Below are 25,374 nucleotides of genomic sequence, written 5' to 3' on the forward strand. Positions count from 1 at the left end.
TAGTTTAATCTTAAATTGACATTTGTAATTGTAATGGCTGTATTTATTACTTTTGTACAGTGATATTCTGGAATAACTACTGCTTTAAAATCGATAGTATGTTGCGCAGAGACATCAAAGTATATTCCAGCGTGCAGAAAGAAATTAGTCAAACATAACCAAACAAGATCACACTTGAAATGATATAAAACAAACAAAATTGTACCTGTCAAATGCTGGTGCATTGGCTTCAAATCCTCTTGACATTCTCACACGATGGGATCCAACCTTTCAAAAAATAAGCATTGATTATTTGAACAATGTATTGAAAATGTCAAACAAATGAAAACATTACTTAGCACTGGTAATGTAGGGTCTGATGGATACCATCTTCGTCCCATAGATTCCTGATCTTTTGAAATAACACCAGGCACAGCCTAGATGACAGAAATGTGTCAACAGCCAACAAGGGCTGTTGTAGCTTTACAAAAGATTTGGCACAGCATCAAGGGTACCACTGGTGCTGGATGTGGTCTATCCTCTTTCTAAGGATGCACATGTCCCCCATAACTCCGGTCAACCAAAATTTTGATTTTCCAAAGAGGCCAAAAAGAAAGGTAGAAATGCCATGAGAAGAACAGAAAACAGTAATCACTACATTTCCATCAGTTCAGAAGAAGGATAGTATGAAATCCATGGGGGTATAAAAGTAGCTGTCAGAAACATTTCAAGAGAAATGTAATTAGTTCTAACGGATACAACTCCCTCTCAAGGATTCCCAACATTTGAGATTCCCAAATCAGTACCACAGCATAGATGGGGAGCAAATGATTATGAGGTACCAACATTCTACATGAGAGCCTCCTGCAAGATGGATTGTTCCAAACAGGTGTCCTTTCCTGCCAAAGCTGATGCAGGTCACACTATGAATTGTAAAGCCAAGTGGCAGCCTGGAAGATGTCCAGCAAGGAGGCAACACTCCCTTTATAATATGTTTAAAAAATGTCAATGTTGGGGCCAAAGATGATCCTAGTCTTAGAGACAAAGTCCTGAATGGGTGCTAAGGACAGACAGTGGCCATAGCGTTCCAAAGACCAATCTCCAAAAAGTCAGTGTTTTGCCACAAATCTCACAGTGCTTTCAGTAAAACAGCAGTTGGGATTGGTAGCAGAATGCCCCTGGATATTCTACTGAAAAATTGCTCGCATTGACAGTCCTCCATGTGAGTTTAGGGAATTCTAACCTTATAATCATCAAGGAAAGATATGAATTCATCTTTGGAACGGTGCTTGGAGCCCAATGACCGGTCCAGGCCGTGGTGTATCAAAAGAAGATTCACGATTCAGATAGGATCACTTGTGATTACTTTTCTTTTTTTGCAATGGTAGCTCCACATCTCCGAGAAGGGATCTGGCACAATGCGCTGCTGCCCCCATAGAGACCAGAACAGAGCGTACAGAGTGCCTCTGCCTGCCAATATGGTTATGGTGCATGGTGAACATTTTAGTGACGCCACTACCAAGAAGCCTTTAGTTGCATGTTGTCAGGAGCCACAGGGCATTTTCATGATCCACACCAAAAGACCAAATGGGGTGTTCATATGACTATAAGACGGATGTCCACCTCTTGCAACAAAATATAGGCTCGTCCCTAGAGGTCGAGAAGAGTGAGATTATAGAAATTAAGCAAAAAAACACAAAGTCAGTAAATACCGACATCGTTATTTTCAAGAGCAGATGCTTTAGCATGCAGAAAAACTGACACCCACATATCAGGTGCATCACTTTCAATGGCAGTGGCAACTATGAACGAGCAGGCCTAAATTCCCAGGTAGCGTTTTAAATATTTCTACATTTAGGATGTGCCTGAAGTCAAATCAAAAGATGAGGTGATGAATCTGTGAGAGTAAGATATTAATTAGTAATACACACATTCCATGTTTGCGTTTATGTGTACCAACTTCCTTTCCTGAATATACAAATGTTATTTATGGTCACAAACTGCAAATGTCTTTTGGACAATGAAAAGAAAGGGTCAAACTTTAATTGCAAACTCAGTCACACTTTTCTGAGCAATCTATTGTACCATTTAAAATGTTAGGTACATTATTTAAAGCACACATGCAACAACAGTCAATGTTTATAAATGTACAACACATCCAACAACAGTCAATGTTTATGAACGTACAATCAGACGTTGAGTAAAAACAAAGCCAAGAATGCAATCATTTCTCAAAAATACCTATTTTGCATACCTGTCCAACACACATGTAATGAGATCTGAACAGTAAAAAATAAAGTGCCTTTATTAAAGGAATAGTGCGCCCAAAAATGTAATTGTCCAGATCAATTGAGTAAGTCGGTATAAGCATACTTTGATCGATTGTAAAAAAAAATTCCTATGCATGTTACCTTAGTTTGCATCACTTTTAAACATGCAAAATCAGGCAGCGGGGCGTGGCCATCTTGCATTCATCTTATCCGTTGATGCATCGGTCTAAGGTGAACTGCACTCGTGGCACTAAATCATATCCCCACCCCTGAAGCTGACATCACTATTCCTAGCAATATTGTCCACCTATTTTCATGTTAGTGTGTAGCGTAGCTGAACGCCTGCAGTCATCACGTACGTTTTTACGTTACTTGATGCAGAACCTGGAATATCAACACACACATCCTCTCACAGCACAGCGCGTCCCAAATCGGAACAGAAAACACTATTTTTAAAGGAAACACCAATAATGTGCAATTTATAATGTGCTTTTATTTCACATTAAATGCTCCGAGATCATCCGCCAAATTTCCATTTTCAACCAAATTTTGAATTTAGTTCTGTTCAAACATCAAATCTTTATCATGAGGCACACAGTGTTCCTCTCGTTAGAAGAAACGCATTGGACGCACCTTGAACCGCAAGGCTTCTGCATCAGCTTCTGGCTAGAGCACCGTAAACGCTGTGACGTTGCTCCTTGTGGCTGGTACTGCCAAAGGGCATATTGGCCGGGGTGATCGTTCCACATCAGCGTAATTGTAATCCAGCCATTTAGGTTTATCTGCCACTGCCTGTTGAAGAACCCATCAGTGGGTATCTGGAAACGATGACATTCGCAGAAAGGGAGGATGTAGCTGAAAACATAACAGAAATATATTTCAGTAGCCATTCTTTATTCAAATGTATCCTTTTACCCTTTAATTCTGCACCGGGTGAAATATAATAATGACAGAGAAAACATTGTGGAAAGAGTCTACAATGTACTTAAGAGGTTAGTGCTGTGGATTATGTTTAGCTCGCAATGGGATGCGGAAGCTGACGGAAGAATTCGAACAACACAGACGGCATTGTAAGGGAATATTAGTAATGGACTTGGCATTGGTGGAACCTGGGGGAACCCATACGCATACCTCTCAACTCGCATGCTTTTGGCAGGTGCTCCCTGACACTTTGGCAGCTCTCTCACCCGCCAAGCTCCCTACACGGCCATAGGGCGTTCACCCGCTAAATACAAGATCTGGTGTTTTCACCCAACCAGGGGCCATGAAAGGTTGAGAGCTATGCCATGCGTCGACTATGAATTTCGGTGGTGGATTGCCCATGTGCGGTAACACTTACATTATATTTGGACTTTCCATTCTCTTGGCGTAACGCAGAGTGTCCGCTCAGTTCAACAGTTTTCATTAAATGAAATTACACATTCCTTTGTCCATTTTTAAAATGGTGAACCTTATCATGTTTGCGTGTATTACACACCTCCCGTCCCTCAATCCATAGTGAATCCTCCCTTCTTCCAAGGACGAACAACAATTGAGCCTTCTTAGGAGAGCGTATGCTAAGTTTCGTTTTGGTGAATGAAAGCCACAAATCAAAAACATACCGTACAGGAAGCCTTGGTGTGAACAGCCCACACGCAACATCAAGTGCAGTGAGTGATCTTCACTCCATGGGAGCGATTAGCCCTGCCGTCCAATGTGGCATTCAAGATATGTTTGAAAAATAAACAAATTGTTTCCTGGCATCCAACAATGCCGCGCTATCGAGAATCCTTTTTTGCTCATCTATATTGATAGCGATTTAGTTATTTTAGGACAGCAGTTCCAGTTAGAGTCCTCTCCATTGTCACGCCTGCGTGCGCTCTGTTTTCAGAGGAATGTACTCTGCGGATAACGTGAGACACGGACAAGTCATAAATCCGAGTGCCCTTCCATCTCCACTGAACTTCCCGTGCACTAACAAATGTTGGGGGAGAGGCGGTATACCCTGCCCCCCTGCACCATTCTCGTACCACGCAAATGACGTACAAGCTAAGGTGGGAGACATCGCCACCCCTCCTATACCTATTTGCATCACCCATGTTTCATATAAGTGTATTAACACTGTGCTAATGTGTATTATTTGAACTCCATGTGGAGTCTTTCCAAACGCCATCTTTTTCTAGGTCCTCTGCCCATCTTGCAAATGTTCACTCTCCCTCTCCCAGAGCCGCACACAGCCAGTCCCCACCATCTCTGTCCTCTGTCAGGTCAGTGCGTCTCCTGTTCGCACGGAAATGCAGCTAGTCATTTTTGCAAGTAGCGAGTATCGAGCCCTGACAAAATCACACCAACAGTCCTCTTTCATGCAGGGTTTTGCTTACAGTCATTAGTTCTTCCATGGCAAGTTTATTATTTAGCTTCGGTCTCATTTCTTAGTGGGACGTACATTTATTCTGTCTATTTGGACACATGCATGCCAAGGCAACTGCAGACCCCGCAGTTGGTTTCATGCTGATATCCATCTGACCCTCCCGTGCCCTCATCAGTGAAGGACCCACAAGAGCTGGCCGAAAGGGGAAAGGAGGAAAACAGAGAGTTACACTGTATGGCTTCCTCCAACAGGCACTTCTTGCAATTGCAAAAAAGATTGACAGAGGATCCATTTGAAAAGACAATTTGGATGCGTAATACTTTTAATAGCTTTGAAATTCAAGTTAAATCGATCGGTCATGTACAATGTACAAACATTGTGGAACATACACACTGCTGCTAATCATTTATACCGGGAAGTCAACTGTTCAACGATTTCCGCTTTTGGTGGACAGTGCTTGTTTGCAATGTTTTGTGGCAATGTATGTGTCCTAGGAACACAATCAGGATCGATTCCATGAGTATGCATGTCAAACACAGTGTCAGTCCTGAAAATGTAGATAACCCTCTATAACAGAGGCAGTGTATTTTGTTGGCCGAAGACCAACCGCCTCATGTGTTTGGTACTAGAAATACAGATCCATAAGCTTGACTAAAGTGCGTCCATTTTGATGTGATTGAAATCGCCATTTTGTTTTCAACTTTGGCCTCTTGCCTTCTGTTAAAGCTGCTTTGCTGAAAGCTTATTCTGCACCACTTTTACATTATTGTTCATGCATGCAGCAAGGCCGCAAGATACTTGTTGAAATAGAACGCAGGCGACCCAAACAGAAATGCCCGGTCTCCTCCCTAACAAATCCTTGGAAGTAAGCAACAAGGCATTTAATCATTACAAAGGTGCCAGCCAGTCTTGTTGATGCGGTAGAAATGGTAGAAATGAACAATTAATGGCTTGAATTATGTTCTCCTTCGCGGCCCCCCTTCCCTGAGCCCTGTAGAGCCTTGGAGAGCGAGTTGACCCCTAGCACATGAATAGAAACTAGAAGATAGCAAGGCCTGGAATGTGTCTCTCCCCTGCACGGAGCTTGCTTGCGAGAACAGGAGCAATGTGTTCTCTAAAACAAAGAATTGTGTCTGCAGGCTCGCGAAATTGCAAACTGTTGCTAAATAAATGTCTGAAGGTGTCATACTCGTCACAATTGTCAATCATCAAACCCAATTCAAAGGAAATAGATTATGGGCCGTATTGAATATGTCACTACTGATTGCAAGGTGCCCCTTTTGTATATATGTAACTGCTGTACAATGCTCGCTCTCTTGCATCCCTCGGGGTCTGGAGAGACATCGCGGGGCGTGAGACCCAGTTGGCCAACTGAGACTATTTGCTTTGCAATAAACCCTAGCTTTTGAGAATACAACTTTGTGTCTGGCGTATCAGTTTGTGTGTGGTGATTGTGCCGTGTTTCCATACACGTGGGTCCCCTAGGGGCCCCATCAACAGTCAAAGATAGAACTTTCACAAAATTGAATTCCATTTCCTGGTATATCGGCTTGGCAACCAAATTTTTCCTTCATTAGAAAAAGGCCATTGTGTAACGAAGCTACCAAAGTTCTTCATTGTTCTGGCCTAGATTCTCGTTATGTGCTAATACGTAATAGTAATGTTCGATATTGCATAACGTCTATGCCGAAATGCAACCTCTTCGGCCTGTACTTTAGGCACATATTGTGGAATACCTCCAAATCCCCGGTGTGACAGAACTCAGAGTCCCTTCAGGTCTCTTGAACAGAGTTTTAGCAAACACGATCTTCTCAAGAGCTTTGTGTGGAGGTGAAGATGGAACCAACCACTTCTTGCGTTCCTGTTCCTCCGATAAAGGTCCATGTGCACATTGGTGAAAATGTTGGTTTTCTGTCCAGTAGAATTTCCACAGACCCATCACAAGTTTTGGAGCTCCACCAAAGATGGTTGCTGAAAGACTGGGAGCACTGTAAAATATTTTCAGAACTCTTTTTTACCAGCAGCTGTGATTTTTTTATTGATTGATTTGGCAACGTGCCATACATCAAATGTTTGCAAACTGCTCTCACATGACCTTGCTGTTGAAACATGTCTGTCAGTGGCTACAAGGTCTATTTGCATTCCCCTCCATTTAAGATGTCCAAAGGATTTTATGAAACCAAGTTTGGCCACTGAGGATTTACTTTGGGACACCTGCACGACCTGCAAACTCACTGTTTTTTTCGTTTCCATGTCCTGAAAGTGGTATGTGCAGTACTTTGCTGAAAATCCGGGGCTGTCACACTGTCCATCGTCAGCTAGCCTGAACCGTTTGCCAGAGAATGTCCTTTCAATTGTCATTTGTAAAATTTTCCAGGCTTGAATAATAGCGGGGAATAAGAATTCTCTGATATTTAAAGTACTGCGTTTTAGCCTGGAACTGAAGTCCCACAAATTTACAGAAACTGGACAACTTATTAAAAGTCAAACCACTGAAAAGTAAAGCTGCTGAACACAGTAGATTTCCAGCTGGCACTTTGCCCAGCATCGGTTGAGCGGACCATGAAAATGTATCAAACAAGATGTAATTGTAGTCGAAGTACCAGCATCCCCCTGAAACACAGTACTCGTTTTACTATGGATGAAAACAGCTAAATGGAACAGAGACAATAGGATGCAGACAATTGTACATATAAAGAGAAACCCATAAATGACACAAAGTAAACAAACGACAGGATACATAAACAATTTCATATTATTTTAAATTACAAGCATAATACATTCTCGTAATTGAAACGTGAAATAAAATTACCTGATAAGCACTCGAAGTTGTTGTTGACTCGGGAAAAGAAATGGATGCAGAATCTTGCTCCATCATTTTCAGCACATTGTCACGAAGTGGTAAAAGGGAAAATTAGATTTGCATTAGATATTTGGGAAGATCCAACTCTCGATAATATGAACTTCTGCAAGTCTGTAGGGCTCACCATTGGTATACTGGACGTTTCAGTGGTGTCGTCACTTGTGAGGGTCTGTGCTTCCGTCAGTATGCTCTCCTAAATAAATTGACCTGTGAAGCAACCGATTATAAAGAGATTATGCTTATTTTGAAGGGCACTATGGCATAGTTTCCTATGGTCATAATTACTGTCTATGATGCTCCTAAAACCAGGGACAGATGTCTAGCAAAATGTGGCATAGTTCTAAAGAAATACAATTTGGTAAATATGCGAAGTTTAGTAAGAAAAATGTACACCGAAAGCACCAATCCATTCATGTTTTTACCTGTTCAGTACCCCAAACCCTACAGCTAATTCATCACCCGGGACTCACCTGGGCCAGCTTGTGCATGGATAGAGTTGGAATTGCATTTGGAAGCAATTTACGAGACGTTCTGAGTCGATGCTTTTTTGTGTACTGCGATTGGTCCTACATATCCGGGGTAAAGTGCAGGCTGCAGAATCGATTGGCCCTCAAGTCTCCCAAGACATCCTAGGCTCTACTTTCAAGCTGGTCCACCAGAAATCCACAATATCAAACCCATTCTTTTATTAGATTAATATTCCTCAGGAATGTATGCATGATTGTGCCCTTACTTTTGTCATGGCTTTTAGAACGGCAACCGAAAACCATACAAAGCAGGCATTCTTGAAAAATCTGTATAAACAAAGTACACATAATTATAAAGAAATTCTACTGAATGCATGAGATTGATAGAATTATATATTAATTATAGAATTAATTTTTCTATGCAATGTTTGTTTTGGTCAAAGAAGCAAAACCTGTGTAGCGTAGTCGAATATACACTGGGATACCAGAATTGATTTATGCAATGGAAATTGTAACGTTTCACTAGTCCGGTGAATGTACTTTCATGCATCAAAAGGAAACATGCTTATAGACATGGTCCGAGAAAGATACAATTGTATCACAACGGACACTGATGAAATTTGCTATATATCGAGATCTGAACACTTTAAACAGTAGACAATGGTAAAATCATTGAGATGAATGAACATTACTCTACAGGGTACATCCGTTCGAAATAGATAGACATTTTGAGATCAGAAAGAGATATTAGGTGACCTGCCCTTACCTTGACCAACAAACAGGTAGATTCAGCAAGCAGGGTAGTTAGTAGCTGGAGAACGGGTAGCATGATCACAGGTTGACTTCCAGTGCTCACAGATGTTCTCAGGATAAATATCAAGGGGTTTATAAAGAATTAGAAAAGTGGGTGTGCATGTGAATGAGTGACATGTTTCTGGGGCGGTCTGATTCGGGGGAGCCTGGAGACACTGGGTCTGGCTAGGCCATGTGAACAATGGCCCCTGCGCGGAAGATACCTTTGAAGTGTACATGGTGTTTGGCACCTTGGCCGTTCCCATCCTGCCAGCCCCCTCGTGAGGGCACGACCACAGGAACGAACTGCCATTGATAGTGGAGGGGGGATGGATGCCCAAGAATCGCGCAGAAAAGGGCCCGGAACACTGCTGAATGGAGACACCCTTATGTGGATTGCAGGGACGCGGTCTGCTTCAGGGGAGCCTGCCTGGAGACACTGGGTCTGAGGAGGCCATGTGTACAATGGCCCCTGTGCGGAAGATACCTTTGAAGTGTACATGGTTTTTGGCATCTTGGCCGTTCCCATCCTGCCAGCCCTGCCAGGACAAGTGAACGTGTCCTTGAGTCACTTAAACATTGAAACGACTATTCATAAAAGTTGATTTGTATTTTATTTTGTTGCGGATGTTGATGGCACAAATGTACTACAAATTATATACTTCGGGTTGCAGCACAGTGTGGGAAAATCCCCTGTACTGACCGCTGTCACTGGGGAGTTTGGCGCTAATGGCTCCAACGACACAGGTGGGTATTACTCGTCGAACACGGAATCCAAGCCTCCCATGAAGCCACCATGTAAACGCACAATAGGCCACCAGCCAGTACCACCTGTGGAAGAGAAACATACAAACTGTATTTAAATGAACATAAGTGTACAAACCTCAGTTGAAAATGCAATCTTGTATCCTATGGCATAGTTGCCAGTACAAATGTCACTTCACTGATCAATCAACTTCTGCTTTAAAGTGTAGACACATTACAAAAGTGAACACCCATGCAATCCATAATGTTTGAGGCACAGAGAAATATTGTTTCTTGGTTGTACGTGAAAGACACATAAGTTTCTTGGTTGTACGTGATGACCACTATGATTTTCCCAAAATCGCGAGAGATGTATTGAATTGCCAGACTACATTCATTTGGCAGTGATAGATCAAAGTTACTACAATGTAGGAGACAAACATGAAATGTTAGTGGCCTAAGTGACATCACACCTAGAGTACACTTACTCGTTACTTGGATTGCGAGGGCAAACTGTTGCATGAAGTTTGTGCATGAGCACCATCAAAATCCTCAACACAGACCTTGTGAGGCAGGCTGCCCTGAAGTCATACAGCTTGGTAACACATAGCGGTGGTGTGTCTTCTTCCGATATGTAGGCCAAGCATCCAGAGTTTTCTCGCCAGCAGCAGTTCTCCTCCTCAGTTGGCATGACCTTACACTGATTGCAGGTACACCAGGTGGAAACGTCTTCCATGCGACTAGGCTCAGGCTCATGATCCGGTGATTCGTCATCCCAACTGTCGTCCGATGACCCATCGTTTCAGCATCTTTCTCTTTCAACTAATTCCACCTTAGAATACTCTGGCTCATACTGGTAGGGCTGTATTGTTGCCATTATACGACAAAATTAAAATGGATAGTAATGCTAGTACTAGTATGTTTGCACGGGCTACGAGCAATGAAAATAGCTGAACAGAGCAGAAACGAGTCACAGGTTACACAAAAAAACAGTGAACAATTGAAAATGCAACTGTTTGATGAGAAGTGGTTTGTTTATACTTATTGAGGAAAGAGGCGTCCTGCCATTTCCATGGAGACACGTCATTAGCTGGAACACAGAACGTTGACACGAGACGTGCATTTGCATTGTGAAATGGGCCATACGCGTCTAGTGATGTCAGCTTCAGGGGCGGGGGATATGATTTAGTGCCGCGAGGGCAGTTCACCTTAGGGCGATGCATTGACGGATAAGATTAGCACAAGATGGCTGCGCCCAGCTGCCTGATTTCGCATGTGTAAAAGTGAGGAAAACTAGGGTAACGTGCATAGGAATTTATTTTACAATAGATCAACGTATGCTTATAACGACTTGCCCGATCGATCAGGACAATAACATTTTTGAGCGCACTATTCCTTTAAGGGTGACGCCTCACTTTCCTCTACAGACAAGGCGTTTAACTTTAAAGAAAATGGAGAGGGAAAGCAAAATCTAGAATTTATTTTCTAAAAGTGGAAAAGTGTATCCTTCATGACTAATTGTCTCAGTCCTGTTTTGGTAACCAACTATAAAGAAGTCAAATGCCTTGTACAGGTGGGAGCGAGTAAACGCGCAATTATTATACTCAGTTCCTAAATCATGTGGCATAGCTAATCTTGAAAAGACAAACCATTTGGTACTATGACATCACACAATCAGTGGGTGCAAGGTACAAATGAACACAATTCAAATCAGCCCATAATATAAATAAAGGTACAATAACAATAATGTAATGCCAAATGTAGGCAAAAGAAGCAATAACGCACAAAGCATACTCAAATGTGGACAAGGGACAATAGTCGTGCATTGGGTCTTTTCTTACTTCTGTTAACAGTGCAGTGATATGAAAAAACATTTATCTACTGGGGGATGGCTTGTCTGCCCGTAGGTCCGGTCAAATTCAGCTGGATTTATTGAGATCTACAATAAACTGTATTCAGAGCTGGAAGAAACATGGGAGGGATGACTTTCAATAAGTACATTGGAACACATCGGATGCCCTGCAGCTACGGAGTACATGTGCCTGTAAAATTAAACCTGTATTAAACCTGTATCCTCAAAACATGGGATGCTGACGAGGAGACTGTGCAACATTAAAATCTGAAACTTTAAGGTGCAAGAGGAACATGATCCCCATGTAAAATGAAAAGGGAAATATCTGTGAGTTAATCCGTAGGACTGTTCAGAAGCATAAAGAAAGAAGCAAGTTCCAATCCTCAATGGCCAGCAAAACATCATGAACTAAAGTATCATTCAGGGAACTTGAAGGATTGGCGTTGAAGTGGGATGCATATGTGAGCCACTGGGACAGATAGAAAATGTTTGTGGAGCTTTAGAAAGCTCCTGGTCTGGCCAACATGCAACCATGGTTCTCCTAGTTTTAGTTTCGACAGAAACCAATGCGATACATATGGAAGAATCATAATAAAGGACAACAGCTAACAGTAGTAGGTTGTGCATGGTTAGTCCACTAGCCCCATTTTATTTGTTAAATCATGACTTTTTTTCAATGCAGTAGAAATGACCAGGGTCTGTGCTAACAGCAACAAATCAATTGGTGATTTCCATCCATCCAGCAAGTAGGCAAGTCTCATTACAAAAGAAGGGTAATATGGACACACAGTAAATGTCTTAAAGGGAGAAAGGGGCAAAAAGTGAATGGGCAGAGTACTTTATGATATCATTGAATGTTGCTACTGAATTATGTTCTTACTGATTTGTTCATTGTATTCCTTGTTTTTAAATTGATCAGTGTAAATGGAGTATTAGAGCAATTTCAGTACAAACTCCTATAGAAAGATTGGCATTTGGTATGTCATACTTTTAAGACTAGGTTAATTTTGGTAAAGTGAGTGTATATATAAGTGCATATATAATAATGCTGGTTTACTTTTTCTTTGAAAATAAAAGCTTAGGTGGGCTGAGGGAAATTATCTTTGCACTTTAGCTTAGCGGGGGGCAAGTAAGAGGTGTGTGGGACCTGCAGAAATTGACTCCGGTTACAGGGCTGCAACAACAAACTTATAATGGGGGTCCAGCGGTTGGGAAACCGCTGTGTCACGTGACAGGAAGGCTTGCTATATGAACCAGTGTGAGGAATTCAAATATCTGTACAAGGAGTGTGTGCTCGTCTGGGCTTTTTTTTAAAAGGTGTAGAGAAATTGAATGATGCAAGATCAACCTGCAGAAAATGTTTGGGGCTATTATGCACACATTTTCCTATGCTCGCCACACAACAAACACATAATCACATGTATTCTGGGTGGAGTCCTCCCGTCATGTTCAGCTAGAATGTGACAGCCACGGGTACATCAAAGCATCTCAAGAAGGGGGAAGGCAAAACCTTCCTCACTCTATGGCCAGCCTCATTAACTGACAAAGGCTCATTGGATCTGCCCTATCCTTTGTCCGCCTGCTGGTGGCAGCGCATACTGATGAGAAGTTAGTTAAAGCAGGCCTGACAAAGGACAGGACAAAGGACAGGACAAAGGACAGGATACACAATACCCCTTTTGATTTGTGTCAACTTGAAGTCAGCTCCCGCCTCTTAGTTTTAAGGGCAGTGAAATGCCATGTCTGGGACAACTGTTTACAGTGGTCATCCCCGTAGGGAGACTCCATTCAGGATTATGTGGTTTGGCAGCGACCATATGTCTGGTCTGACCACTGCTTTAAGGGAGACTTGTTGCTTTAATCAGGAACCACAGAGAGCTCAATTAACCAGAGAGACACTTTGATCCACAACAGACAGGAAGATGGGTGGGACTTAGAGAGGGCCATGAAAGTCTTATCCGACTCAGCATGTGCCACGCCAAGCATTTCGAATGTGAAGTACCTCAGTGTTCTTGTATCGCACCCACTCTATAAAATCTGTTCACGAGGCCTCTGGTCAGCATCCTTGACGCCCTGTGTATCTCATATACTAACTACGCCGATGACACACAGGTGCTTATCCCACTCACAGGTAACTTCAATGCTGATATGAACACTCCTCGATGGCAGACAACCGGTTATGCCTCAACAGTGACAAAACCGAACTTTTGCTAATCGGATCTCCCACCACTTTGAGCAATCTGGACAAGCAATACATATCCTTCATCACTGACAATATACTGATAATGTCAAGACCCTGGCCGTCTACCTTGACTCGAACCTTACTATGGATAGACAGGTCAATGCTATTGCCTCCTCCTCAGCATATTACTCCAAAGTACTCAATGCAGCCAGGCCCCTCTTATCTCGACAGAACTGCCTCACCATTGCTAGGGCAATAATCGGATCTAGACTGGACTACTGCAATGCACTCTTTGTAGGGAGCTCCAACAAAAACTTCTTCAGAATAATGCCATTGGGGCGACCACAGGAACCTCAAGAAGAGACCACATCTCTAAAGTGAGAAGGCTATCAAAGAGAGAATTGTCTTTAAAACCCTGTCGCTCACGCAGAAAAATGTCTCAACAATCTGGCAACCCCATACTTGGTCCAAAGAAATGTCAAGCATACTTCCTCCAGGCCCTTCAGGAAAGACTACACTAACCTGAACACCATGCCCAAGACACAAAGAATCCGTGTTGGTGGCTGCAGCTTCTCCACCAGGGCCGCTACACACTGGATTGCTCTTCCCACTCACCTACGTATGATTGACTCTCACTTAGCATTCCGCAAAGCTATCAAAACTTCGCTTTTTGTTTAGTCAGAACACCTTCACACATGAAATTAACTCTGCCTGAATGATTTTGCTTTCCATGTAACACCTCTGTACCTCTGTCTGATCACCTCTGTTTCTGTAATCAAGCCTGTTGACTACGGTCATCTGTCTACATTGAATCAAGTCTACTTACAATCTCATGTAACAGCGCCTCAATGCCTCTGGGCTGCAAGTGCGCAATACAAATACAAATACAAATAAATAAATAAATAAATGAGTAGTACATGTTGTCCCCCATTTACCTTTCCTGTTGCAAAGTACTCTGGTTATGACCTCACACATAACAGAAGATGGTTGGTGGGGACCCAGGATTGGTTCATTAAGTAGGCTTAGCCTGCACCAATCACAGAGGGCCCATTTGGCTTTAAAAGAGGGGTGAGCCGCTCTCTTAGCAGATCATCTGATGACTTTGAAACGAATAAGAAGGACTTATTTGGACCCTGGCTGAAGGTACAGTCTGCCTTACAGGTTCCGGCATTGAAGGAAGGCCAGGATTTCCAAGAGGGAAGCAAGATCCTTCCACTAAACATCTCCAAGGAACAGAAGGAGATACCGGACTCAGAGGACCTGTCCAGCAATTCCAGAACCGTTACCCAGTCAGCACAGAGCGTGCCCTGCTAGGTTCTGCCAGCAAACATCCTAGGTGGGAATTGCCAGAGAGCCTCTGAACAAAGGACAAGGCTGTTGCCTGCAAACACGCTCCTCTGCTTTGGGCTGTCTGCCTTAAAGGACATGTGCCCAGCGAAGAAGCTAAGAGTGCCACGGCAAGCATCAACCAGCGTCCCTTTTAAGGGCATTTTCGAGGCAGCTGAGCCCTCAAACTGTCTCCTGTCTTGAACTCTGTCACAGGAGCTGCAAAGCGTCCTGGAACCGACTCCCCCTGTCGAGCATCAAGATCATCTCAAGCACCAAGTACATTGTGGTTCTGTCCCCCTGGTCCTTCTCCGAACGCCCCCAGTGACATTTACTCCCTTGGTGCTGAAACCAAATAACCTTGTTCAGTTAAGACTGATTGCTTTACCGACTACACTTCTGTCAGTATCCAGAGTGCATCCCTTTCCTTCGTGAAACTGTCTGTCCTCTGTGTTCCTTTACAGGGTGGGTTGTATTTTGTAGTGTGCTAGAACGGTCTGTAGTAATAATAAAAAAGTACAGTTTTATACAACCATGACTGTACAGTCCCTTTTATCATTAGGTAATAATTGTATTTTCGCTGTGTTGCAACTAACCAATGATCCACAACCTTGCAGAGATAAGCCTGGCGCTCCGTCCACGCTACCAAAATTGGACAAGGAGGTTTATAATTTACTTGTGTTTCCAATCTGTCCGGATCCCTTCTGGTATACTAGAGGTGTGGGGCTGATTGATGGTTTAGAAACCGATATTCGTTCCAGGACCGCTCGTGCCCCAGAAGTTGATTTGTCGCAACCGGCAAGTGATGTGTCCATGCAGCAGAAGTGACCAGCGGCCATAGCCAAGGCTCTCATTAGGTGCTTGCTTCTGGGCAAAGGCCAGCAAGATCTGCTGCCTTTCTGTGGACAGATATGACTAATAAGACATTTTCAGTCAAGAAAATACAGTACTCTAGAGAATGTTAGTGAGACTCTGGCATAAGAATCTGCGTATTGGAGGAACTGTACTCGATACTATGTTTACCCCCCAAGAGCAGCATACCTACGATGGTCCCTGGTTAATTCCAAAGATTGAGGTTTATAAGCATTCTTTCACTGGCAATTTGACCCCTATTTTACATGAAGCTGGGGCTTTTAGATGGCCTAACTTCAAAGCTTTGCTTGTTAATTCTCACGGATGTGTTAAGCATTCACTTGAGCTAGGGCGTGGCTAGGAGCCATGGAGTGAGGAGGCTTATCAAGGAGCTCCTGTGTAATCCGGCATAATACGTTCAAGAAATACTGCGCTGCCAAGCTAACTTTAAACTTGGTAGTAACCGGCCTACAAACTTATGCGGTGTGCTCCCAGCTGCAGTACACTCAGACCCGGAGGATCAATAGAGCAACGCTTCAAGGGATTCGCTGGAACTCCGATGGAGCGGAGAGAAAATGCGCCTGCAACCTGGTCCCGGTAGGAACTAACAGCAAAGGACGTGTTTGGAAACAAAGTACCTCCAATAACAAGGAGATACCCTAGCAATTGCTGCCCAAGAGGGGCGGGCCCGCACACACACCAGAGCGCACACAGGTGAGCTGGCAAACCTCCAATAATACAGTAGTGTGCGAGACAGACAGTGCGAGGCAGTGCCTACTCGCACCTACACAGTGCTTTACATAGATCTTCCCGGCCCCTGCACCAGCGCGCATAGACGCAACAGCCATCCCACGCGATTCATCATCTGGCAGACGGCATGCCACACCTTGCAGAACACCGAGTTCTCAAACCTGCGATCCCTGCTTGCTGGCACAACCCAAAAGTTACCTCAGCACGCCCACCAAACGCTGGAAAGATGCCTACTCAGCATACCAGTTGCCCACAGTACCAACTAAAAGATTAGGCACTCCAAACTACATTACGGTGCAGTGGCTCCAGGGACCACATAGGACAGCACACCCGCAGTCCACAGCGCTATTTCTAAGACAACGGGCAATGGGTCTATAGCCCAAGGGGTAGCCAAAATAAATAAATAGAAATAAATAATAAATAAAAGAAAAGACCGCAGATGACCCTGCGGTTGTGTATACTTATCGCTCACCGCCCCGACTACCGCCGGGATAATCCTAGGCGAGAGACATGCAAAAACGTAAAGACACTCACCTAGACCCAGCTATAGGCACTTCTGCTGTAGTAAACAAGGCAAACCCACGCTTGGAGCAAAATAAGCAGTACACAATAAGCATTACACATAGTGGGCTGAATGCCTCCTATAGCGCCTAAAACAAAAGGCAGCCAAACAACAATTGAGAACTACGCCAAACCTCAGCCACATACGCCAACAGCGCGGATGACGGCCGCACAAGTAAAAACTAAAGAGGCTGAAGAGCCAGACAAACAAATTCTGCAGGCAACTGCAGAAATAAAAACCTCACTGTGCTAAAAAATAGACGCGGTCATGGTCGACGTTGGCCTACTGCGCCATGTCAGGAAACTGGCCGAAAGGACTACTACCCATGAAAAGCAATTAACAGACAATACTGCCAAGCTCGACGAGATTCACCCCGAGGTCCATATCTCGCAACAGAAAGTTAGGCTGCTCGAAGACAGGGCTGAAGATGCAGAAGTGAGAGCACGACATAACAACGTTTGCATTATCGGCCTGACAGAGGGAGAAGAAGGACCGGATCCTACATCATATGTGGAAAACATGTTTCTGCAGGAAGTCGGCCCAGGGAATCTGACAAAGGGCTTCACGATAGAAAGTGCGCATCGGGCTCTAACCCGTAAACCTCCATCAGGAGCCACTCCATGACCAATCATTGCAAAGATCCTTAATTACAAGGACAGGGAGAAGAGCTTATCCCACTCGAGGCAAGGTGGCACAATACAGAGAGCCTCAGCAAACCTAGCAGTATATCCTGATTATACCCTCTAAGCAGGCCCCATTTCTCATCAGTTAAAGCCAGGCTCCATAAAGCGGGACTAAAATGCATGTTAATGTACCTGGCACGATAAAAGTTCTTCACAAAAATCGAGCCCTGTTCCTTCAACCTCTCGGAAGAGGCACATGCGTGGATGGACAGAGAAAATCAGCCCTCTCGCAGACGGTATTGCCGCTCCAACCTAAAGCAGACACTCCCAAATAGAGGCAGCACACAAGAACTTAAGATCAAGACTACGTCACCCACTCTGGATCAAGATCGATCTCCTTTGACTCGGTCCCGGCTGAGAACCCTAGAACAAGCGAGTGGTCGACTGAATCAGACTATGTTCCAGGATAGCAGGCAGCACTTCACTTATGTTTCACGGCAGGATGCACTCTAAGGCTGCAGCCATGACACTTGCACACGAGGACCCATTCCCGGGCTGCTACCTACCCATCCTCAGAGTTTATTTTCTAAGGACGCTTGTTTTTGCCCCACCCGCTGCGTGCAAGCCTCTGGGACGAACACTGGACGAGAAACGCAGACGCACCTGAGCATATGCAACAATGCTTGCCGATTGTTACTAGTTAAGAAAGTTGGGGAAGTTATTGGGAATCCGGTTTTGCCTGCACCAGTGAATACACTAATAAGTAGTCCAGAACATCTGGCCCAAAGCTTAACATATACTATAAGACTGAGGTCTGCTGGTCCCAGACACAGAACCTTTGGTATAAACACCACTGGCTCCCCATACAAGCCAGAATTCTATTTAAAACCCTGAGCATCACCCACAAATGCAGGGCTAACAAAGCGCCCAAATACCTCAACAACACAGTCATGATGAAGCCCCAGACCAGACTCCTCAGGTCCAACAAAAACGCATTCCTTGAAACCCCCAGATACAAAAGAGAGAAAGCAGGGGGCAGCAGCTTCAAAACACTGGCCCCCAGACATTGGAATGCGCTACCTACCCACATTATGAATGAATCCTCATTCCCCAAATTCAAAAGCCTTTTGAAGACTTGGCTCTTCAACAAGTTCTAACTGAACCAGTGCACTAATCCCCTCCAATCAACTATTTTACCTGACTGCTTTGTATATTAGTGTATATTATTGATTCCTATTATCGTACATTTTTGATTGTTATACCTGTACACCTCTATGTTCATTCTAAGATTGCATTATCCCATTGTCTGTAACTACGCCGTGATACCCCCGGGTCTGGGCGTATAACAAATGTAATAAAATAAATAAAAATAAATAAAAAATCGAACTACAACAGCACGCAACCATTACAACGGGTTGGCAGAACGAAGGCGCAGGGTCCAAAACCCAGGATCCTGCCAAAACAAACAACCTGATATGGCCAACGACTTGAAACTGCATACTTGGAACGTCCAAGGATTGAATAGCTTTGTGAAAAGAAGAACAAGTTACTATTACCTGGTAACGTTCTTTCGATGGGATGGTCTGACGACGTATTCCATATCTATGACATGTAATCACCATAGCTGTGCTGCTACGGAAAATCTTTGGCGTCTGCATCCTGAGTCGATGACGCAGATACGCCGCCCTCGAGGACCTCCTCCGACGGTCGACGTCAATGGATGTTATAAGTAGGACGCATGACGCCCGTAGCCTCAGTTGTAGTTTTTTCCCCAGAACGTGTGGTACCAGTCTTCTGCCAGTCTGACACACAAAGTCTTGCGGAAACGTAAGCTGCAATTGCATAAGAAATTCTGTAGCGGGGAAGCCAGGGAGGGAGCAATATGGAATACGTCGTCGGACCATCCCATCGAAAGAACGTTACCAGGTAAGAGAGTAACTTGTTCTTCGAGGGGATTGGGTCCTCCGACGTATTCCATATCTATGACAGACTCCCAAAGCAGTACCAATGCAAGAAGGTGGGAAAAGAATTTAGAAAACAGAAATTTAGAATGCCCAATCAAATTGCAGAGTAAAGGACTGCCTTGCCAAAGGCCAGATCCTGCCCACGGATGGAATCGAGGGAGTAGTGACGTACAAAAGTATGTAACAAAGCCCAGGTGGCTGCATCACAGATGTTACGAATAGGAACACCCCTCTGTAGAGCAGTAGAGGCAGCCATACCCCTGGTAGAATATGCCCGCAAGCTGACCGGTGGGTCCTTACCCGCCAAGCGGTAACAATCAGAAATAGCCAGAATAATCCAGCGAGACAAAGTCTGTTTTGTCACAGCTTGTCCCAAACGCTTTCCAGCGTAACCAATGAAGAGTTGATCGTCCACGCTGACCCGGGACATGCATGAAATATAAAGGCTTAACGCTCTCCTAGGATCTAGCCTATGGAGCCTCTCCTCTTCCTTACCAGGATGTGGAGGAGGATAAAACGCCGGAAGAACAACCTTCTGGCCTAAATTAAATTCCGACTCCACCTTCGGAAGAAAGGAAGGACGAACTCTAAGGACAACCCTGTCCCTATGAAACACAGTGAAGGGTGGCTTAACTGAAAGTGCCTTTAACTCACTCACTCTGCGAGCGGAAGTGACCGCAACCAAAAACACAGTTTTAAGAGTTAACAGTCTCAAAAGGCATGAATGCAAAGGCTCAAACGGAGCACCCATCAGAAACTCGAGAACAAGGTTCAAATCCCAACCAGGCAACTGGAAAGGTGATGGAGGAAACGCATTAGTGAGCCCTTTCAGAAACTGAGAAATTAAAGGAATTTTAAAATAAGAACACTCCAGACGAGCGCTTAAATATGGACAGCGCCACCAGGTAACCTTTAGCGGTACCCACTTGCAAGCCCATGTGGGCCAAAGAAATTAAAAAAGACAGAACCATGGGAATGTCACATGCAAAAGGATCCACATTCTTAACCCTGCACCAGTCGCAGAATTTATGCCAACGGCAACGGTACAGGGACTTTGTTGCGGGACGTCTGGCAGAGAGCAACACCTCCATCACGTCTTCAAGGAGGTCCCAATCCCTATACCTCAACCTTTCAGAAACCAAGCGTGAAGGTTGAGGGATCTGACCTCTGGATGGAGAACCTGACCGCCCTCCCATGAGAGCAGATTGTCTCGGTAGGGAAGACAACGTGGAGGGCAAATGGACAAGTCGAGAAGGTCCGGATACCACGTCCTCCGGGCCCACGCTGGAGCAATGAGGATCATCCAGGAACCGAACCTCTGTATCCTCCGCAGTACTTGCAGGATGACAGGGACTGGAGGAAACGCGTACAGCAGTGGGAATGACCACTCCACCACAAACGCGTGTCCTAAGGCTCCTTTTGGAGGAAATTCCCGCGAGCAGAACCTCTCGCACTTCCGGTTGACACTGGAGGCGAAGAGATCCACTTGAGGGGTCCCCCAAAGGACGAAGATCTCCAGGAGAATATGCCGAGCCAACCCCCACTCGTGAGAGATCGTGCTCTGCCTGCTCAGAGCGTCCGCCGTCTCGTTTTCGTCTCCGGCCAGATGAACAGCTGAGATCGAAACTTCCTGCTGGATTGCCCAGAACCAGAGCTGCAACGCCTCCCTGCACAGAGTAAGTGACCCTGCCCCCCCCCCTTTTTGTTGAGGTAGTGCATGGCCACAGTGTTGTCCGTCAGGATCAGGGCATTCTTCCCTCGCACAGTCGGTCGAAAAGCCTTCAGGGCAAGCCTGGCGGCCCTCAGCTCCAACAGATTGATATGGAGTCTGGACTCCAACGGATCAACTCGTTGGCATGAGCTCCCCATCCTGTGAGGGATGCGTCCGTCACGATCGTCACCTCCGGCCAGGGTCACCAAAATGGAGCCCCCTTCATCAGATTGTCTTCGACGGCCCACCACAGAAGGTCCTGGGCGACCGAGGAAGGCAGTTGAACAGGGTCCGACAACCTGCCGGAGGACTGAGACCACTCATCCACAACCTGGCCTCCGGCACCAGAAGAATGCAGGATGCCATGAGGCCGAGCAATCTCAAGAACTCGAACGCCGGGAGACTCTGGGCAAGCTGAAACTTGTGCACCATCTGCTGAATGTGATGAGCCTTCACCTGCGGAGGAAAACACTGCCCCAGGAACGTGTCAAGTACTGCTCCGATGTACTGGAGCCTCTGAGTTGACATCAAATGGGACTTCTTTAAGTTGAGGGAGAAGCCCAGCTTGTGGAGGGAGTGGCAGGTGACTGACAGATTATCCAGGACTTGCTCAGGAGAGCGCGCTCTAATTAACCAATCGTCTTGGCAGGGGTAGACTGGAATCCTCCCTTTCCTGAGGTGCGCTGCCATCACTACCATGAACTTGGTGAAGACCCTCGGGGCCGAGGTCAATCCGAATGGCAGGACCCGAAACTGAAAGTGCGAGTCGCCAACCGCGAACCTCAGATACTCCTTGTGCTTTGGATGTATCGGCACATGAAAATAAGCGTCCTTGAGGTCGAGAGACACCAACCAGTCCTGAAGTTGGAGGGCCTGGAGGACTTCAGAGAGAGTAACCATCTTGAACTTGTCCTTCCTTAGGAGTTTGTTCAAACCGCTCAAGTCTGTGATGGGTCGCATTCCCCCGTCTTTCTTTAAAAACAAAAAATAAGGGAATACCATCCCTTGTTCCTCTCCGCTACGGCTGCGGCGTTGCCTGAGGGCAAGAGACAACAGCCCCAGCGGCCTTGGCACCTTGAGTAGCTTTTTTTCCACCTCTGCCACTCCTACGGTGGCCCCTTTGACGCGCAGCTCCTCTCGCTTTACCAAAGGATGAGTAATAACGAAAGGAACCTCCCCTCCATTGCTGTCCCCTAGGACAAAAAGGCAGAGGTTGGCGAACTGCAGCTCCCAACGACTTTGCTGCAGCTTTTGAGGTCTGCAACCTCTCAAGGCTCTCGTCAGCTTTGCTGCCAAAAAGATGTTCCCCGTCAAAGGGCATGTTGAGGAGCCGGGTCTGCACATCAGGAGCAAACCCCGAATTCCGCAACCACGCAAACCTGCGTATTACGGTGCTCGCCGCCATGGACTGGCTGACGCAATCTGCCATGTCCAAACCCGACTGAACGGTCTCACACATGGCATCCTGCCATCCTGAACCATAGCAAGGAAACCATCCCGTTCGTCCCCTTCGGGAATATGTTCAGCCGCTAAGGAAACACAGTTCCACAGAGTGTGCGTGAAACGTGACAAGGCACATATGGAGTTGGCCGCCTGAAGCGTCATACCCCCTGAAGAAAACACTTTCTTTGCCCAGCCGTCAAAACGCTTGTTGTCCCTATCAGAAGGGATGGTAGGATACGACACCTGCTTTGCCGGGGCCGTAGCCGCCTGCACCACCAAACTCTACGGAGTGGGGTGCTTGGTCAAGTAGCAGGGGTCGCTACTGGTTGGGCGGTATTTTCGCGGCAAAGACTTGCCCACTGCCGGGAGACTCTCCGGAGCAGTCCAAGCCGCCGCCACCCTCCTCTGAAGAGCCATATGGAATGGCAGTACCGGTCAGTTGGTGGACCTTGGTCGAGGATATCCGTAAGGTCATCCTGAAGAAAATCCCCTGGGGGAGCAGACCATCCCAAGTACTCGGTGACCCTAGACATAAGGCGCCGGTACGAGGAGTCGGCATGAGTGCCAGGCTCAGGCCTACAAAACTCCACCTCAGGAGAGGTGTCCAGCCCACTGGCTTCGTGCAGGGACTGCCTCAGGTCCTCAATTTAGCTATGGCCCGAGAGAATCTCGTCTGGCACCGTATCAGGAACCATGCCATCATCAGAGCCCTCATCCACCTCTGAAATAAACTCAAGATGGCGGTAAGAAGGCACAGAATGTGGAACAAAGCCATGCTTGGCCTTGGCCAGAGCCTTTCTACAGGGTTCCACCGAGCCCTGGGGTACCCCCGTCGAAACAGCCTCAAAAGGCGTCGAGTGAATCGGCGTTGACGCCGAACGCGGCGCCGACAGCATCGATGGCATCGACACAGGCCTCGAGGCCGGAGCCCCGAGCATGTCCCTCGACAGCCTGGGCGCCGATGACTTCTTCGGAGGTGGGGCCTCGAAAGAGTCTGTCGATGACCTTGGCGCCACCAGCGTCGACGTCTTCCTCGAAGACACCACAGGTGCACACGGTCTCGAGCGCGTCGAGGACCGGGACCTGGAACGGTCATGACGAGAATGATTCCCCTTGTCCGAGCGGGACCTCTCCCGCGAATTGTGCCGACCACCCGAGCCCGAAGGCGTGCGAGCGGTGTCTCTCGACCGATCACGACCGACTCCACTCGGAGACACGGAGGTACCAGTGCCCTGCGATTCGAGAATTGCTAACATTTTCTTCCCGCATGCTTGGTGGGATAAGCGACCCGCCGACGGGCGGAGTCCTCAGATGAGGACGGGGAAGGCGACCGATGACGGTGCTTCCAGGAGTGCCTCGAAGAGGCAGAGGATTGGCGGGACCAACTCAGGGACAGAGACCCACTAGACTTCTGACGACGATGCGGAGAGTCGCCCCTCGAATCGTCCGTCGAAAGCCCCGCAGACCTCGACTTCCGTGGCTTGGACACCTTACCTACCGACAACTTCTTCTTGCGCTCCTGCAAGGCTTTGGACGTGAGCGACTGGCAGTCGACACAGTCATCCGTGTCATGGGCCTCCCCGAGGCACCAGAGGCAGGCGTTGTGCGAGTCCGTCACCGACATCTTGAACCCACAGTCCCCGCACTTCTTAAAGCCCGGACGCGGGGTGGAAGACGAGGTAGACATCTTCACAAAGAATATACTTCACAATACGAACAGGTTCGAAGAACCGAGAAAGAACAGAAACTCCAAAAAGTCGAGGTGTGCCGAGATCTCCGAAGCAAACACATTCGTGGAAAAAACGGAACTGAGGCTACAGGCGTCGTGCGTCGTACTTATAACATCCAGTGACGTCGGAGGAGGTCCTCGAGGGCGGCGTATCAATGTCATCGACGCAGGACGCAGACACCGAAGATTTTCCGAAGCAGCACAGCTGTGGTGATTACATGTCATAGATATGGAATACGTCGGAGGACCCAATCCCCTCGAAACAGAGTCCACGCATAATTACTCACTGTAGTGACTAACATACTCTTAGTCCATAGTCCCCTTTCCTCCATACTGCTTTGGCGTCCCTCGTGAGGGGTGGGAGACTGAACCTTTTTCACCAGAAAAAAAACCTTCTTCCCCTTTAAATTTAGAGGCGTGGCCCTGGGATCATGCGCTGCCCTGATGTAACGCTCACCTGATTCCCGTAGAGGCGCCGGTCTTGACTGGGCGTATACCGTATCTTCAAAGGTGATGTGTAACACACGGCTGGCTCTTTGGGCTGGACCTCTGTGCACTGTATGTCTGACTCGAAGGGTAAGATGTCTTAGGTAAGTGAACGCCGTGCTCTCCATCTGCCTCGGGGCAGGGTGCTGTAACCAGTTTCTTCACTGGATAAGGGGAGCAGGCCTCTTGACTTCAGAGGACTGCTGTCTGTCGTTTACTGCACGAACGGTAAGTTTCGAGTAATTCTAATGTCTTTAAAGTCTTTAGTAATGATGTTTCTTGTTTTGCAGGGTTCCGGCGATGGCGGATGACGGGTTGAAGTGAGTTGAAGATGGAGCCCGTGTGATGAATAGAAGCGCCTGGAAGCACGTAAGTAAGCGCTTGTTGCCCGCTTCACGATGCGCTCTAACTGTCTTTTTATTTTGCAGG

The 25,374-nt window shown here is 46.2% G+C and overlaps 1 protein-coding gene across 1 annotated transcript in view; it reads right to left on the reverse strand.

The window, feature by feature from the left end:
- The window catches only part of SYNJ1 (synaptojanin 1), a 1,805,713-nt gene that overhangs the window by 1,375,892 nt on the left and 404,447 nt on the right, over positions 1 to 25,374 (reverse strand). The window contains exon 7 of the mRNA XM_069636346.1: positions 206 to 267. Within this exon, the coding sequence (XP_069492447.1) occupies positions 206 to 267 (62 nt within the window). The remainder of the gene's footprint in view (positions 1 to 205; positions 268 to 25,374) is intronic.

The sequence above is a fragment of the Ambystoma mexicanum genome, chromosome 7p (assembly GCF_040938575.1).
Source record: "Ambystoma mexicanum isolate Mex_15411 chromosome 7p, UKY_AmexF1_1, whole genome shotgun sequence".
Taxonomy (NCBI): Eukaryota; Metazoa; Chordata; class Amphibia; order Caudata; family Ambystomatidae; genus Ambystoma; species Ambystoma mexicanum.